General features: G+C 37.4%; 1 protein-coding gene across 1 annotated transcript; it reads left to right on the plus strand.

Annotated features, from left to right (window-relative positions):
- Positions 1 to 30: 30 nt before the first annotated feature.
- Positions 31 to 17,738, plus strand: LOC145692768 (radical S-adenosyl methionine domain-containing protein 1, mitochondrial-like). The gene is made up of 4 exons (XM_081768225.1): positions 31 to 168; positions 9,091 to 9,476; positions 12,564 to 12,707; positions 16,443 to 17,738. Exons 2-4 carry the CDS (start codon positions 9,120 to 9,122, stop codon positions 17,283 to 17,285), a joined length of 1,344 nt encoding a protein of 447 aa, XP_081624351.1. The 5' UTR covers positions 31 to 168; positions 9,091 to 9,119; the 3' UTR covers positions 17,286 to 17,738.
- The last annotated feature ends 2,115 nt before the right edge of the window (positions 17,739 to 19,853 follow it).

The raw sequence follows: 19,853 nt of genomic DNA on the forward strand, positions 1-19,853 counted from the left end.
GGTATACAAATTGGTTCCAATTAAAAAAAAAAAAGTATATTTTTGTGAATTGTATTATGTTAAAACATAATCATAATATATTTATCTAATATGTAACCTATATGTATGTATGTATATTTACAGGCAATTCGATTTTGAAAATGAAGGTCAGCTGAACAAAATATTCAGGTATGCCAAGCTAATAGTAATTTTCTTAATGAAATTTAAAATTGTTCGGGTTAACTTTACAATGCCCGCTACAGCAGGTATGCTCACTCAAAAAGGAGAAATTACACACTAATAATTTTATGAAAATGGATCAAAACTTACTTAACCTTAAGCTAACCCGTTCCTAACCCCTACCCTACTTATTTATATCTTACTCTACTCTACTGTACTTTTTAAAAGGGCCCTACTTATCGATGCGCAGCTGGAGCGTGTCTTGTAAAGTTTACCCAAATTGTTCTTACCTCAGTACCCAGAAGATAAAACTACAATTCCACGTTACGTTTCGGTTACCAGATGTGGATGTTTTTATTAAGGAATGAAGCTGCTTGTAGGACTACATATTTTTTTTTATCAGATTGCTCCATTGTTGAGAAAATGTAAATGTTCCTTGAATCACTGGTATTAAAATTCCATGTGGAAAACGTTTCGTTCCGCTTCTTGCCATTTCTGCGAAAAGAACAAGCCAGCAAATACCGGTTGACGGTTTCACTGACCTGTAAAGGTCAGGGAATTCAACTTACTCATAAAAAGTCGTGGAAAAATCAGAATTTCATGAAAGCTGGAAAAGTTTGTGAATTTTTACTTCTCAGAAACTTGGTTTTAAACTTTTATTTTCCTACAGGGGGCATTTTTTTACACATAAGAAGTGTCTCAAAGAGATGGCACCTCTTGCAACTGGAGCCAATGCTATAATATTTTCACTCTAAAAAAAAGTTTCAGAGCAGAGCTTTCATTGACAATATGCATAAAATTATTTACGTTCGTTTTTCAGTTCGGAATCCCTTGGTCGGAAAAAATAGTTGCTATCATACATTATACATAGTCCTGAAAATGTGTAAATCGTGAGCTGGAAAAGTTGGGAAATTCGTGCTTGTCAAATAAGTGGGAACCCTGCAATATCGTAGTTACTTTTTATTCTACACTGTTTTTGCGTACTGTAGGCCTATAGCGTATAACACTATGAGTCGACCAGATGTATATATGTGCTCCAATAGTGCTGGTTGCCATAGAAGGGAAAGCTGATATTTAGTTCTGCAAGCAGCATAATTTCTTAATAAAGCGCCCATAGGATACAACAATTGGTCATTGAAATATAACGTCGAATTGTCGTTTTACCTGATAATTACGTAAATACAAATTTAACTTTTAGTACTAATATGCATTTTATTACGTCTGTAAGTAATAATTTTCGTAACTGAAAATCCAACCTTATACCTTAACTTCCTCTCGTGCTTAGAACATTGTTCTATACAATATTTCAATCGTCTCTGGAATCATGTCCAGGCACAATGCAATCTCTTTTTATTTTTTATTATTTACTTGTTTTTAACTATATATCGAAGAGCATAAGGTAGTAACTATGATAGTTTTCGTCATTTTTTTTTTTATTAGATCACTTTTCAGAGGAGGGGTGAGGGACTCACATAAGTTAGAAGGCTTGCTTTTGGCTTGTGTTCATGAAAATAAGTGTCAGATATGCAATTGAACACAGGACATGAAATCAAGGAATCAGCTTAGCTTATCTTACATGTATAAATACACAAACGACATTGAAGAATTTAGTATATATATATATATATATATAGGGTGACTGATAATTCGATGCATTCCTTGCAAGGGGATACTCTACAAGTACTTTGGAACACTTTCACCCATATGAACCGGGCGTCAGTTGCAAATCAATAGTTTCTGAGTAATTTGCACGTGTGTTATTTCCTTGAAATTTGCTAGTTAACGAGAGATGCGCAAGAAACTTTCACCCTGACGCACTTCCACATATCGTAGAGCGATGAAATTTTGCATGTGTAGTGTAATCCTGCATACCGATGTAGGTCATGTGGAAATGCACAGCCCGTAATTCTGCACCGTTGCTGTGTTATAGGCCCGAACGTGAAGTAAGGTGTAGTGGTCCAAAATCCATTACTAAACCTCATAAAGCAGCGTGGCAACATCGCAGAAGTACTTGCCCCTACGAAATGACTGCATGGTTGGGAAGAGGTGGAATGAAGAAAGTGTGCGGTCAAGAGAAAACGCAAACTGTGACGGATTTCATACCCAGGGCCGTGCATCTGTCTGACCAACACTCGAAGAGTGAACGGGTGCGTTGTTTTCCAGGAAGTGGACACCGTTGTCAGCATGCCACGCTCTGGAATTTCATAGAATCCTGGTAGCTATGGTACTCTTTGCCTGCAAAGCAAGTAGTGATACCCCGTGCTAATCGCAAATAAAATGATCATCACTTTGGTCGCTCACAGTTGAACACGGACTTCCTTTGGGGGTAATACATCGGCACTCTGTCAGTCATTTGGCTAGGATTTCCCTGGTTTTCTTCACTCGCACTAGGCGAAGGGAGGGATGGTGTTTTCTAAAAAGCCAGGGCCAGTTCCTTCTCAAATCCTAGACCCACTTAAAAGAGTGATGTGACCCCGGACTTGGAGGTCCGAACCCTTCCTTGAGTCATTCCCTTGTATAAATACATAAGTAAATATGGAAAGAAGGAAAGAAATAGCAATTCAATACATCGCTGTAATAATTCAAAACAAAATTACGACCATTCCGGTACCTATTGCTACAATGAGAACCTAATATTATAAGCTTTCTACAAAGGTAAAAATATAAATCTTGTAAAGTTATAACAAAATAATACATTTAGCACTGTAACACTAACAAAAGCTTATGAAAAATAGAAATAGATCGTGGCATGCTGACAAAACGTGTCCGTCTCCTGGGAAACAACGGCACGAATGTTGGCCAGACAGATGCATGACCCTGGGTATGAAATCCGTCATAGTTCGCGTTTTCTCTTGGCCACACACTTTCTTCATTCCACCTCTTCCCAACCATGCAGCCATTTGCTAGGGACAAGTACTTTTGCGATGTTGCCGCGCTGCTGTGTGAGGTGCAGTAATGGATTTTGGAGCACTACACCTTACTTTACGTTCGGACCTATAACACAACAACGGTGCAGAATTACGAGCTGTGCATTTCCACATGACGTACATAGGTATGAAAAGTTCTATCGTTCTACGATATGCGAAAGCTAGGCAAGGTGAAAGTTTCTCGCGCACGTCTCTTTAGCCAGCAAGTTTCAGAGAAATCGCACATGTGCAAATTACTCAGACACTATTGATTTGTGACTCCCGGTTCATATGGGTGAAAATGTTCCAAAATACTTGTAGAATATCCCCTTGCAAGGAATGCATCGAATTACCAAAAATGGCATCTTTAAGTTTTACGTCCCACGATTATGCTGGTTAGGCTAAACGAGACAGTGATGATAGGAAATGAATGAAATGGTGGAATGAAGAAAGTGGGAGGAAACGGAAGAACCCCGAGAAACCAACGAGCACGGTGTTTGTCCACCACAAAGTCCACACGGCGCGAGCTGGGATCGAACCAGTGACCCCAAGCACCAGGGGTGAACGCTCTACCACTGAGCCCCCCGCATCGAATTACCAATCACCCTGTATATTTGTAATCTGTGATTTTAAAAGACAAGGTTCAGTCATAAGTCTTGCAATATTTGCACAACCCAAACAGCAGGCGCATATATACACCGTAATCGACGATAAGTACAGGGTCAAACTGGCCCAAGAGGTAGTGTAGCAACCGGACTGTTTAACTTGGAGGCCACCTCTGTGTCAGTATCTTAAGTCAGTTTTTTTGTGGCAGTGACTGTGAGTACGCAACAACATATGATACGTGAACTGTTACTTGTATGGGTTCGAACTCGGGCATAACGCTGCAGCAGCAATCCAAAACGTTTGTCATGTGAAAAGGGAAGGTGCAGTGAACCACAACACAGCAACTCGTTAGTTCCAAAAAATTCGTGCAGGTTGTAAAAACGTTGAAGATCAACCAAGATCTACCACCCTTTCTCAGAGTGTAAAAGATTTTGAGGTCATACTGTACCCCATTAAGGAAAATCCAAACACAGCACAGGACCATTCAAACCAACTTGGCATCCAAGCTTACTGTGGTACGTCACCTTTACGAACTTGGGAATATTATCAAGCGCTTCCGCTTTGTGCCAATAACTACAAAATCCACATGATGTCCGTTTCCGAAAAGGGATTTTTACTATGACGAAAAGTGAGTGTTTTTGCGAAATCCGAATGTGAAAAACACTGCTTGAACAAGACTGCAATCGTCAAACAAGGCCGTTTCGAGCATAAAGTCATGCTCTGTGTGTCATGTATGTATAGGAATTCCTTCCTAATGGCTGTATCTTCAATGCCAACCTTTATTCCAAACAGTTGGAGCAGAGTGGATGTATGTTGCCTCACCCGGCATATAGTCCTGACTTTCCTCTTCGGACTACTACCTTTTTCGGTTCGTGGCGCACTTCCTGAAATCAAAATACTCCACTAACCAGCAGGAGATGGGAACAGCAGTGACTTGAGTTCTTTTTCTATAAGGGCAAGACGTGGAATGGAAGAACTAGCGGGAAGGTGCCTGCAGACAATCTAACTCGAGGAGGCTATACTTCGAATGTTTTATTTTCATTGTTAGCGATTGAGTTAATTTTTTAACTTCCTTTTTTTAGCAGCGAGGCTATATGAGACATTGACCTACTGATTAACGTGGAATCCGAACTACATGATCTCTCGCCGGGAACCAAACACGGGTCTCCCACGCTAAAGGCGCATACGCTAACCACTTAGTCACGAATAGGGATGCACACGAGACGATTTCTGACTGTCTCGTCTCGAAAATGTGCTGTTAAAGTGATGTCTCGACTCAAAAAATGTACATTTCTCTATTGGAAGAGTCATGTCTCGACTCGAATTTTGTCAGGAAAATCCTGTCTCGAGTCGTCTCGTACGCATCCCTAGTCACGAAGGAGCTCTTGTTTTCATTGTTTTGTAATAAATAAAATACGTTGTGTACCAGTATATTGCAAAACTTCCAAGTCACGCTTATGAATCAAAGTTACCTTGCTTAAAACAGTACGAAATTGCGGAATTTTTTACTATTCTCATCCCCTAAACGAGTGTTATGTGATGGTAGAGAATGCTAATGGCAGGCCAAGAATTTTGATCGTTCAGAATTTTGCATATTGTGGTAATACGCATCATAGTTTTACTATTATTATTATTTTAATTTGAACATTTATACATAAAAATGAAATCGACATTGTCCGTTACGTCATTACGGGAAGACAAACGGAATGAAGTTTTAAACATAGTTATTACTTCAGACTAGGTTTATGTCGTGTCATTTTGATTAATGGGAAAAATGCAGTCATGTGTTTTACGTTGTACGCAGAAGGAAATTCCATCAGATGTAAATCAAGCAGACAATTATTCGTTAACCTCTTTCAGCAACTACGGGAAACTGGCAATAAAATCTCGTCGTGGTACGAGAAGAAAAAGCGAGTGACTTACGTGGCGGGGTAGGTTGGTGTTGTAGCTGCTGTCGCAGAAGATACGTTAGCACGTCCCATCGCATGGGGTTCTGGCTTGAATCAGGTAAATGTTATTTATATTCTTCAGCTTCGAAAGGTCCACTAAGTGCTAAATTGAAACGATTAAGATACTCGATAACAGTTTTGTGAATAGGCGCTAAGCCAGAATGCTCCTGATTTGTGTTTCATCTTTTCTGATGAAACAGCATTTACTAATCATGGACAGATGAACCTCTGAAACATGAATTATTAGTGCTGATTAAGGTATTGGTTAGATCCGACATGTCCGTATAACGACATGTCCGTAAATGTGTAGTATAGAATTGTGGGCCAATATATCGTAGGACCGTTTTTCATTTAAGGCGTACTAGATTCCCGAGAGGAAGTCATCTTACTAACGAACAACCTTCCACCGATGTTAAAATACATTCCACCATAGACCAGAAGGTACAATGGCTGTCCAGTCCGCACCTTAACGAAGTGTTTCCTCGTTGGACAATAATAAAGGCACTGTGTACCAACGACTCCTACCGTATTACTGCTTCTGTTCTACCATTTTGACTGATGTTCAGTAATCTTTTCACCCTAGACTGGAGGCTTGTTGTGTAGCTAATGGACATTATTTCGAACATAATTTGTGAATGTGTGTATTGTATTGAGAACTTTAGAACAACATTTAGCCCGTGATAGTCTCGTATTAGCACTTAACCTTGCCTTTTTTCGACTACATCTCTTGATATATTTGGACCAGACGTCTGCATTAAACATTATTCACATGCTCACAATTGTATTTTCTTTTACATGACATTTTAAGGCATTGTTGCATTTTTAAACAAATTCTTTACAAATCACTATTCGTCTGTTTTCTTTTGTTGTGTAATGGGCTACAAATATCAGCCTTTCTGTACATTTGGTTATTAAGTATAGTCAGTGCAAGGTTTATAGAAGAAGGGGAAGCGATGTATGTTCTATTTATTGATCTAGAAAAGGCTTTTGACCGCGTGAATTGGGAATGGTATTGGAGTTCTAAGGAAGGTTGGCTGAGAACCTTCCCAGTCTCTACTAAAGAACAACTTCTTTTTCTTTTGCTATACAGAAACTTTTCGACGACCACTGTGTTATTATCGTAGACTTCCGTGCTGATTCTATGTCGATACTCCATATCTTCTAAGACATGTTTCGGTTCGAACGCGAGGATCAACATAAAACTTGGTCGACATATACAGGACTAAGTACTGACCACTGTATGGGGAGTCATTGCCGTGTAAAATTCGTTTTCCGCCGACAGCGCCACCTATTCTTCGAAACACTAGCAGTTAGATTCCGCGTTGTAGGCGCTGAGTGAAGATCAGTCATGTGCGTTAGTGTGTGGTAGTAAGCCGCAATTAGTGTTAGGTATGGTAGACTGTATGCAAAAATGGGACGGGCTGTTGGCATTAACCGCCTTCGTGTAGTCGAACTGTTAAAAGGCAAGCTAACGCGCAGATTTAAGGATCAGACGTCAGTTGGAGTGAAAGATGAGTCATTTGCGACATTCTTGTGCAATGTAATTATCAGTGAGTACGAAAATGAATTAGAAATGATACACACATCGACACTCTACAGATATTATGAATTGTTCATGATATAATTCTTGCTTGTTTCTAAAGATTTTCAATGAAAGTCGGCGACATTTTGAACTCCAGTAAGCCAACTTTTTTTGCCGCTTGGAAAACCCAGCACTGTACATGCCAGTAATGTACTGATACACCATGCTCTTTCACATTTCACTGTTTGGAGTTTCATTTCCCGATTCCCTTTGAATTAAGAAGTTCGTAGACAGCGGGTATCCATAATCCAATTTTACACGGGAATGATTCCCCCTACAGTGGTCAGTACTTAGTCCTGTATATGTCTACCAAGTTTTATGTTGATCCTCGCTTTCGAACCGAAACATGTCCCTTGTAAGAGCTTCTCACCTTCTGACCTTTAGAACTTTTTATTAAAAAGATAAGTGAAAACACTAACTCCTTCGATTGCGTCTGTAGTAGTTTTCCTGAACAGTTTCGGCCACTTACGCTGTGGCCTTGTTCATCAGTTTAAGTCTCTTTCAGGAAGATCGAATCACTTTATAAACATGTGTTGCACTGTTTGTGCTGTACCCATTAGAATACATTAAAACTTCTAATCATAGTTAACGTTGGCAGGATGTATGAGGTCGCTGTCCCCCGTTGTTTTCCATATTTTTTCCTAAGACCTCATCGACTTCTTTTTCTTAGATTTCACTGGCAGTACGACCTCCTGAGATTTCATTTATTTATCTGTCCTCTCGTGTAGATCTCTGTTCGTTAGGACTAATTTACAACTGTAGGTAAGACTCACTTCGTGTTATTAGTGGTCTTTGGCTAAAGAACCTCCTTAAAACTGTGACCCCCAACTACCTGCATATGTAACCTGTCTTGAGGCAGTCGCCGCTGACGTCCGCATTAAATACCCTGTAATCAATAAATGCAAACTGGGTAGTGCAATGGTTTATGCATTGACACAGTCAGTTAGCCCCAGGTTCGATTTCCGTACATTTTTACATTTTCTCTCTCTTTTTAAGTTCAAATAATTCCACTCAAGCTAAAAATCGGGTATTGAAAGGAAAATTTATTGTATAAGTTTTGTACATATATATATGTACTCGTCTTTACGCCAATTTACTAAGTCCCAAATGCAAAGCTATCAATTCTGACGAAGATATTGGTGTCAGTTAGCTTTATGGTCACTTTCAATTAAAACTAATTATGAGAAAAGTCCATTGGCGCATTGGTATAATCTTATTGAGTAAATACAAATGTCCACTTTTAATTAAAGGTGTGTCCTTCGAAATTGATCTCACATACTCTAATATTAGTTACAGACCATAAAAGGCAAGGAGTCAGTCTTAAAACTTACTCAGTAAAGGTTAATATTTGTTTATTTTGTCAGATTTTCGAATTGACTCTTCTGATGGGCAAATGTTAGATCTTGGTTCATATTTCCCAATTGCCATTTAATATAATTAATACAAACACTGGAAGTGATCCTCATAAACATCACATCTTACTCATAACCTTCATGCAGAAACCTTTGGACTTTCCAGACAAGAAGTTTCTGTTGATGCGTAAGATTCTTGTCAGCTCCAGATGGTATTATTAGGATCACGTAGGATTATCTAAATATGCAGTAGTTTATTTTTAAACATTCATTTATCATTCATGTTTGGATATTTACATAAAGAAAAAGAAATGCGTGGGGTAGAGCTTGATAATTCGTCAAGGTAGGTGACTGAACTCTTAACAAGGAATATAGAAATGAACATTTAAGGTATGTTAAAAAAAACAAGTAGATAATGGTCTGTTTTCTCCCCCTAAGTTTTGTATATAAGATATCTTATATGGTGTAAATGGGCATGTATTTTTTGTGTTGAATTTATAAAAATTGCATTTAGCTGAGTATTTATTATTTTTCAGGTATAAAAGTTGACGTGAAGATTGCTAAAATGTTGATAAGAAAATTGTATAAAACAACAAGATGGCACGTGCGGTTGATGAACTTAAGTTCTGTAGCGTATCCGTCTCCCATTGTGCACGGTGAAACTGGTGATAAGTGGAATGGCCAATATCCCAAGTCATACACGGAAAAAGCGTCTTTGTACGTCCATTGGCCCTATTGTCGCAAACGATGTTCTTATTGCAATTTTAACAAGTACATAAGTGATCATATAGAACAGAAGAGAATGAGGCATTGCTTAGTGGAAGAAACAAAGACACTCTTGGCTATTTCAGGAGTCAGAACCATAGAGACAATTTATTTCGGAGGAGGAACACCCACTTTGGCTGAGCCTCACACTATTCAGGTAAGAAATGTATACAACATATTAATTAACTTCTTCTTAAAAGTATTATCTATCACTGTACCCGAAAAATTACATTTAATATGAACGAGTATTGTTTTCATTGTTTAAAGGGAGCTCAGTGATAAAAGTCACATCTGTGGTGTGCTGCAAAGAATGAAAAATTTAAGCCCTAACCATGAGAGTTTGTGGCGGTCAATATCGTGCTTTTGTTTTTCTCGGGAATTCCAGTTTTCTCTCACTTCTAACAATCTAACAATTCTTCTATTATCTTTCTCTTACACGAGGAAGGATCAGAAACTAATGTTGCAAGGTCGATATTTCTGGAGTTTCGTCTGTTATAGAGGAATGAGAAGTGTGTGGTAATCGTAATACATGCAGTTGGCAACTGTGCAGAGTTTCTGCCACCCGCCACCTATGGCGGTAGTTCTAGGCAAACACAAGTGGAGATTCGTTGGGAAAACTGGTCTCGCGAAGAATTTTGCTCAGTTGTTAGATTTTTGTGGGCGAAACATGTAACCGCGGTTGAAATTCACCGACAGCTGGTAGAGGTTTACGGAGAGACTGTAATGTCTCATCAATATGTCGCAGAATGATGTCGAAAGTTTGTGGTTGGTAAAGAAAACGTCACCGACGAGGAGCGCAGTGGTCGGCCCAGCACATCATCAACAGACCACTACGCTATCAGCCACCCTCCCTAGAGCCCGGACCTCGCTCCAAGCGACTTTCACCTGTTCCCACACTTGAAGGAGCACCTAGGAGAAAGTTGCATCGCTTCAGACAAGGAGGTAAAACACAAGGAGGTAAAACACTTCGTGACAATGTTGCTGAACACGCAAGGACAGGATTTTTTTTTTTTACCAAGAAGGAATCTTCGATGTCATCCGACGATGAACCAAATGCTTCAACTAATATGGAGACTGTGTCGAAAAATAACCTAATGTATGTACTCTCTGGTGGCTGTATTGGTTGTATGAAATAATATACGAGTATACACCTTTCACTGCAGACTTTGTAACCTTACTTTTTTGATCATGCTGCGTAAATCATTCACCCCATTTTAGCATACAGGGCATATAACTATAATATGAAGTTATCTAAAAAGTATTGAGTCTCTGAAGTCAAAATTGAGAATTCGTCAATTCTGAGTTGAAGATCACATTATGAAACCATGTATGTGCCACTTTGTTCGATGACCTGCCATTTTTCCGGCAACATTATAATCCCGCTGCTATAGAACTTGTGTGTCTTGTATTCGAATAGTTTTCACAAGTCTCTTTTGAAACTAACGTAATACCCTTTAGGGAGTTCTAGAGAGACCGATACAAACGATAATCTGACAGTGCTACGTTCGGGGTATTAAAACCTCCCAGGCAAATTTTCTCAATTTTTGACGGGCCGTTAAAGATATAATTGGACTGGCGTTGTCAGCGTGGTATACAACACACTCTCTCCGTTAACCTGTTTCGGTGATTTGTTTTGAAGTGCTTGGGTTCAGTCGTGTTAATTGTCAACACTACAGGTCCGAGTCTATCGTTCTAGCCGGCAGCAGCAGTAGCTCCTAATGCATGATGCCCTTCCATTCCCACCAAGCGAACAACATAACCTTCCTAGGCGTCAGTGTAGGCTTTGCTACAAACCGTGGAGCGTTCGCACGCTTTGAAATGAAATGAAATCTAAGCTTTACGCCTCACCGTTATGCTGGCTAGGCTAAAGGAGACGGTAATGATGAGAAATAAATAAAATGGTGTAATGAAGAAAGTGGGAGAAAAGTGCAGAACGCCCAAAAAACCACGCACACGGTGTTTGTCTATCACAAAACTAATTTGGCGTGAGCTGGGATCGAACCAAGAACCTCATGCACCAGAAGTGAACGCTCTGCCGCTGAGCCACTGCGGCCCCGTTTGCACGCTTTAACCACGATCTTTTACGCACATGAAAAGCACGGTAGCTCAGTAGTAGAGCGCTTACCTCGTGTGTGAGGTTCCTGGTTCGATCCCCGATCAAGTGAGTGTGGTAGACAATATCTTGTCCGTGGGTTTTCTGGAGATACTCCCGTTTTCTCCCACATTATTATTCCACCTATTCTTGCATCATCATTCACTTGCCTTAAGAGGCCTCATCCTGGCGAAATTAAGTCTTCATCCCGGCGAAATTAAAATACCGCTAATTTTACAGTAATTATGTGATATCTTCAAATAGATAAAAGATAATTGAAATATGGAACAAGAGCGCCCTAGACAATATTATTTTGCGTGAGGTATCGTTATCACAAGTCATCTAGTGGCTTACCGTTTTCAGCCATTCAGAAGCGCGAAAATAAATGCCGATTTTCAAAATTTCTCGAAATCGAAAGCAGATAAGTGAGTCGTGATAACGGTATTTCGTGTAAAATGATATTGTCTAGGGCGCTCTTGTTCCACATTTCAATTATCTTTTATCTATTTGAAGATATCACATAATTACTGTAAAATTAACGGTATTTTAATTTCACCGGGATGAGGCCTCTTAATCATCCGTCTCCCGCAGCGTAAAAGTCATAATCATGGAACGTTAAACTGAAAGATTGTTATCGTAAGTAATCCGCTTCTCATTAGTCGTGATCAATTGCTGCAGAAATGGCTCGATTTCGCTACGTTTCACTAGGAATTCACAGATAGAAATTCGATGGAGTAAATGATTGAGTCAGAATATGTAGCACCCATATGTCGAATTTCTTTCTGTAAATTGTTCTTCTCAAAAATTTTCATCCCTGGCATTGATAGCTTTTCTCTTTTCTAGAATTTCTTCAAATGTTTTTGAGGATACAAACGGGGAACAAAACAATTATTTTGTAGACGAAAATACTACAATTCGGAACAAATTTTGTTAACTCCGTTATATACAAGAACTCCGTTATATATTTACTGTCAACACTGAAAGTTACGGGAGCGTATATTTAGTGCTGTCATTTTTTCTTTTTCATTTATTACTTGTTTGTTTTAGCAGCGTCTATTGTATAAGAGTATTATCTCATCAAGCTAATGTAATTTCATAATATATATGGTAATATGCCGTATGATAAAGACAGAACGTGTTGTGTATTTACAGGCTGTTATCGAAGCTGCAAATAGCGTTGCTGTGGTGGAAAGAGAAGCCGAGATCACGATGGAGGCAAATCCAAGTTCTGTTGACCGATTGAGTCTGGAGAAGTTCAAGGCGGCAGGCGTGAATAGACTATCCATGGGAGTGCAGGTAAGAATTGTGTATTTTCATATTACGAACCTCCTTGTTTTATTTATTTATTTATTTATTTATTTGAAAGTACGCAGGCATAAGTCCATAACACACCTTCCTAACTTATGTAGGTAATAACCAGACAAGGAATACAATATAGAGAAAAACGAAGAAAAATACAATAAAAAATGGGAATGAAAAGAAAGAAAAATAAAATATGAAAATAATGAAAAAGAATGCGAAAATAATACAGCTATGCGAAATCTATATAAATAAAAATGAAAATGATTATGTTGGTGAGTTAATAACTCTTGAACCACTCGATAAAATTTTCAACATAAATGAGGTTCTGTTCTCAGATGGTTTTTATCATTTCACTTTGACTGTGCAACGTAGGGGTGTCGCCGAGATGAACAGTGACACGTCTGATGCCGTTTAAATCCAAATTCAGCCCCGCAACTCGGAGGAGGGGAATATATATACATACACAAATTATCGAAAATGACCGTTATCAGAGATCGCTTCAGTAACACTAAAAATGACTGACTAATGGAACGTATTACTAGTTTTTCTTATTTTAACCCATCGAAGCGGGGAATTGACGCTAGTGAAGAATATCGGCGTCAGCAGTATAAACTGGGGAGTACAGACTACCGGGGAACTGGGGTGAATGAAATACCCCAGGAAAACAGGATGGGGGGCCGGAGGCCCTAAGTGAAATTTAAGTGATACCAAGTATATGTCAAAAACAAAATTATGGTAAAAGATAGTGTGAAGTGAACACTCAGAAATAATAAAGTTTCGAAAAAAGGTTGTAGGCCTACAAGCCTACAACTAACGTAAATGAAACTCAACAATGTATAGTTTAAAAATAATAGTTGAAAGTTATGCTTTTTACCTAAACTAACTCGCTTTGCTGCTCAATGTCTAAACAAAATCAGTTTGTTACTTTACAGTTTACTCCACCTTTACCTTCATAAGGACCAAACACTGACTGACTTTTTTCACAATTGGAAATAAACTTTTGTGCTACTTTTTTCATAGCCAGTTTGTTTTGTGAACGTAGCAGACTCCTATATGGTTGAACGTAGCAAACACCTATATGGTTGAACGTAGCAAACTCCTATATGGTTGAACTTCTTTTGGGTCATAGTTGACCTAAGATACTTGAAATATGAAAGGGGGGGGGGGCGAAAACAGTTTTACAAGTTTTAGTAGGGACACATCCCCGGTGTCCCCGTTGAGATTAACGCCCGTGGTAAAGGTTACACATCATGAAGTTATCACACAAGAACAGTCATGCATAATCGTTATGAATTATTTCGTACAAACGTTTAGAAAATTTAAGTCTTCCATCTGAGAAGAAAAGATCAATCCTATCATTAAGTTTGTTATATGGTCTGAGCCCTTATATAATGGGAGAATTGACATGTTATGCTTCTTGACTTAGGAATGAAAAATATATTTTGGTTTCTAGAATAATATCTATATCTATCTATCTACCTATATATATATATATATATAATGAATGAATGTATTGTAATAACGTCGAACTATCAGTTTTGTTAGCCAATGTATTTCTTAACGTAAGTATAATGCACAACTTTTCTGTCCTTAACTAGTGAAGTTAACTAGGGCGTGTAGAAACGAGATAGATAAGTCAGTGGACCTGATTGAAATGTTTTGTAATATATGTACCTCAAAAATTTGTTCTGAACTATTTCAATGAGTTTTATATCTTTTTTTAAAATGTGGATTCCAGATTGTTGAAGCATATTCAAGCTTGCTCCGTACAAAACTCAAATATAACTTAGTGATTACAAATGGGTGTGCGAAAAAATAATGATGATGTTTCTTACAAAAGCGAAGGCCCTGCTTGCAGAATTAGTAACAGTGACGATATGATTTCTAAATGTAATTTATTATATTACATCAAGGCCTTTAATTACTTCTAGTTTCAGCGTGTATATTGTTAATTTTGTACATAGGATTAATCAACTTTTTTTTTGTATTAAAAGGTACACTTTTTACTCTTATTTACATTAAGTTGTAGTTTAACTTGTTCACACCAAACATTAGTATTATTCAGGTAATCCTGAAATAGTAGTTGAAATTGATTTATACATTTTTTTTTTTTTTTAGATCATTTACAGAGTGCAAACAATTGGAATTACTTACTACCTCAGATAAATTATTAATTCAAATTGATAAAGATCCAACAGATTATTCTGATAGGTATTGTAGGTTCCAATTTTTTTTCATTACCTTTAGAAATGACGCATCTAGGGTGGGCATTTCATTTGCACCAAAAAATATTTTGCGCATCCTAAATTTTAAAGGATTAACTTTACTTTTTTTGCTCCGTATATCTTACGCACATCGTTCCCCCACCTTCTTGAAAACAAAACCTATATGTTGATTTATTTATAGACAGTTGTTGAATGTATTAAGTTTGACACACCGATAGTAAATGAAGATGTAAGAAACCATATCGGAAGTAAAATTTAAGTGCTGATCCGATCACACACACGCTCATCGCCTTTTCAATGGCCAAAATTGATTTAAAATTGCGGAAAATTACGTGAAAAAATACGTTAATTTTCGTGATTTAATTTATCCACAATGATAACTCTAGTAAGGTGCGAAATCATAGCGGAATTCTCGCCACTTATTATTTTTGGATGAATATTCCTCCAATTAATACCTTGTTTGGGATTGAGTAAAGTGACACCAGCGTCAGAAATTTGCAAATTAATTACAGAAATCCATATATATATATATATATATATATATATATATATATATATATATATATATATATATATATATATTATGCGAACTCTGTATGTCGGAAATATTCCAGTGCGAATTAATAAAAAATTGCTTATTTACCAATATTTCTCCCGTGGAAAAACTCAATATTCTCTAAACGTATCGGAACAACAAGCTAGTTCCATCTTCACTGGCAAGGTAACAAGGATGAAAATGGATGAGAGAAATATGGTATGAGAAGAGGAATACGTACCACGAAAATAAACGTAAGAAATCACTTAAAACGATATAACATAAAATAGGTTAATATGATAGATCCAGGAAAAACAAAGCAAAACAAACAAACAGACAGATAAAAAAGAGATTAAAGAATCGTTCTTTATTCATAAATATAAAGGGACTTTAAATCTAGATTCTGGCAACATTGAAAAAATGTGGCTACCTACCTCTGGTGTGTATTTTGGATCTGACAACAGTGACATAGCATAGACACCACACTTCTTCCAACTCAACTCTTCTTTCTTTCGTTCACTATGCTCTGCTCGTTGCTTTTAGTGCCCATCTCTTACATTATATTTATTTTAGTGGTATGTATTCCGTTTCCCGTACCATATTTCTTTCATCCATTTTTTAAATCTGTTATCTTAATTTTCCCAAGGGAGGATATATTGGTAAGTAACCGATCTTTTGTTAATTTGAATCATCTTCTCATGCGCCTACATAATTGTAATTCTAGTCCGAAGTTTATATATACACTTCTATCACTCCCGTCTACTTCGACTGGTATGGTTTCGCATCCCGTACATAAGTGACTTGTCTGTTAATTGTGGGAAAAGTATTCCACAGTGGATTATCAGAAAAGTTAGGTAAAATAATTTGGAGTAGTTTTGTGACAAGTGTGGTAAATATTTAATGAAGAAGCTGAATTTCCGAAGCTCTCTTTTGTATGATTCGTTTCATGATTTGGTTTTTATGTTGCAGGTGTTGGATGACGGAATTCTTCGTTTATTAAACCGAGATCATAGCGTTGCTGAAAGTATAGATTGTTTGCTTGAAGCATGCCACTTGTTTCCTCATAATACTTCGGTAGATTTATTATTTGGAACGCCACACCAGTCCTTGCTGTCTTGGCGAAAAGGTTTAGAGACAGTCCTTCCACTCCTAGATGATCATGTGTCCTTGTATCAGTTGACGTTAGAAAGAGGGACGAAGCTGTTTCACCAGGTGAATAGCAATGAAATTCAGTTACCAAGCAGTGAAGACGTTGTGGATATGTATGAATTTGCAGTGGAATTTTTAGAAGATAACGGTTTCAGACAGTATGAAGTTTCAAATTTTGCTCGTAGTGTCGAAGCTGAAAGTGCTCATAATAAGTGTTACTGGTACGGCAAGCAGTACATTGGAGTGGGACCAGGAGCTCATGGGCGGTTTGTTCCAACCGCTCTCGGACTCTCATCTCGTGAAGCCAGAGTTCAAACCTTGGAGCCAATTCCGTGGATGTGGGAAGTGGAGAAGCGGGGTCACGGCACAAGGCGAAGGGAAATTCAATCAAGACAGACTGTTTTATCGGAATTAGTTGCTAGTGCTTTGCGAACATGCAATGGGTTAGACCAAAACCACTGGAATATCTTTAGTGGTTACTTATCACTTTATGACTGCTTTCGAGATTGTAATTCATTAGATCATATCTTTGATATGAAACTACTCATTCTTGAAAAAGAAAGATTTTATGCTTCACGAAATGGACTAAAGGTTCTAGATTCTATCTTACCCAGAGTCTTAAATTGTTTAGTAGAAAAATGTCGAGATTTGAGCAGTAGGTGATAGTAAGTAATCTTGCCATTACTTTTGCGTTACAAGGTTAGCGTGGAGTTTTTTCTTCTAGAAATTGTAATTAATATGCAAAGAATAGATTGTAAAATTTAAGCGAATGCTATAATATAAATCAGTTTTTTTTTCTTTTCTTTCTTCACATTCAGGTATAAAGATCTATATTTTGTTCATAGAAATAACTTTTGGAATAACATTAATTTCGATTTGTTTACGTAATCGAATTTTCAAAATGCCCCGCATAGAAAAAAATATATTTTTGATGTACGTGTAAATTATATCTTTTGTTGGTATTCATTTTTCAAGATTTTTCTGTTCACGTCGTTAGTAAGCAATCTTTACATCAGCTGTGTGGTGTATGATATTTAATGTAAATTGTGTTTCATTGTTACCTGAATATTTTGTAGAAGTTGGTATTGTTGATCAATATATTTTGTAAAATACTCACCTATTGTAGTTCAGCTACCTTTCAGATTATTTTTACAATGTAGTATTTAATGTAATGTGATTTAACTTTTGTCTTACGAGGAAGGTCCATAAACCGTGAGAGTTGAATTTTGATGAAAATTTGTGACAAGATTCAGTTCAAGTTGCTAAGTAATGTAGTAATAGTCACTCGATGCGCAAATGCTTCGTTGAGCTGCTACACCGACGCCATCTTGAAATCCAGTAGGCAATGTCCAAGAATACCCTTTTGGCACAAAAATGAAAAAAGCTTTTGATGGATATGACTTCAGTATTGTAAACCTAGGTAGAACATCTATATGTGGGAGTACTTCCAGTGCATGGTCGCCATCTTGAAAGGCGCCATATTGAATCGCAGTCAAATATGATAAATAGCAAGGGGGTCATGTGGGGTATCAAATAGTACTGGAATTTACTCCTGAATCCATTTCCGCAACCAAAGTTTACATATCTGTTTTCACTTCCGAATTAAGAGGTCTCTTACCCACAGGAATATATAAAAAATGTGCAAGTTAGGTTTGTGTTATGAAACACGTTCGTGCGAGCACTTGCAGGATTTTAACTAATGCAGTAGTTAATGCAGTATAATAGCTACTATAGCAATCAAATCTTGAGACTAGTAAGAAAAATCGTTAATGAAATTGAAATGTCTGTTGTGAAAAATGGAATAGCAGCACTGTAACAAATTATACCTATTTCAAGGTGCGCTATATATATGAGTATGTGTGTTGCGATTATGCATAGCATTTAAATGCTGTAATATAAGTTAGTGCAACGGCACATATGACTTGCTCTTCAGTTGTGATGATGGAGATCCAAAACGAAGTGATTAACACACAGCATCATGGAACAGTGCAAACACTTAACAAATTCACTTTCGTCACAATCTTTATGACCACTGACACTATTTTTTACTAGTCTCCAGAACATTTGTAAATGAACCAACTATTGCTCCTGTTACGTACTCACATGTCTGCCATGCATATCAAGCATTTCCTTTAGGACTGGCGCACAAAATTGACGATACACAACAGAATGCATTTTCTTTATGAACATTCTGCCATATAACTTGTACACCGAACAAGTGAACAGCTGCTACAACTAGTTATTGATCACAGTTTTGATATGAAAACTAGTCTTGCCCTTATTATAAGCAAGTGTTTTATCGTTAAAGGTGGAAAGATGCAGATATTTAATTATTTAATATTATGGGAAAAAGCAAGAAAGAGGCTTGTTTTATGGATAGCAACTTGGTATTGAATCTTGTAATATTTATTGAAATCTATTTTTAGCAGGTGTGTATGTATTCTCTTATCACTAATAGCAGAACAGACACAAGAAAAGTGAATTCTAAGTTTCCGGGAGTATCTTCTTCTAAGAATAGGCTGTGAATTGATAATTTAAATCCACTTCATTGTTCAATGCGGCAGCAATAAATCGATTGTATTTAGGCAAACTGGCAAAAAATACATTAAAGTATTTTAACTTCGTAATATACACGGTGAATTATAGGTTGTGAAGCATGAATATTGGAAAAGAACGCAATATTCTGCAATAATGATGGTTTTTGCCTAAGGTTTCAAGATTGGAGAAGGAAACAACACACTATAACGGTCCACTTAAAATTGCCTAAAATAGATTTTTGGCTTGATACAGTTCAACGTCCCACACTTATGCCTGCTACGCTAAAGGAGACGTGGACCTATTGATTATAGTGGAATCTGAACGATTTTGGTCGTTCAAATAATATGCACCAGTTTATATCATTTTCTAATATATATCCGAACAATCCCTTTGGTATTCTCTGCTCGTCAGCACTATTAGGCATGTGTTTCATCTACCAGCAGTCTATTCCATCGCACTTTGAAATAGGTATAATTTGTTACAGTGCTGCTATTCCATTTTTCACTACAGACATTTCAATTTAATTAACGATTTCTCTTACTAGTCTCAAGATCTGATTGATTAGTGGCTATTGCACTGCATTAACTACTGCATTAGTTAAAATCCTGCAAGTGCTCGCACGAACGTGTTTCATAACACAAACCTAACTTGCACATTTTTTATATATTCCTGTGGGTAAGAGACCTCTTAACT

Source organism: Thermobia domestica, chromosome 8 (genome assembly GCF_964235325.1).
Source record: "Thermobia domestica chromosome 8, izTheDome1.hap1.1, whole genome shotgun sequence".
NCBI classification, from domain to species: Eukaryota; Metazoa; Arthropoda; class Insecta; order Zygentoma; family Lepismatidae; genus Thermobia; species Thermobia domestica.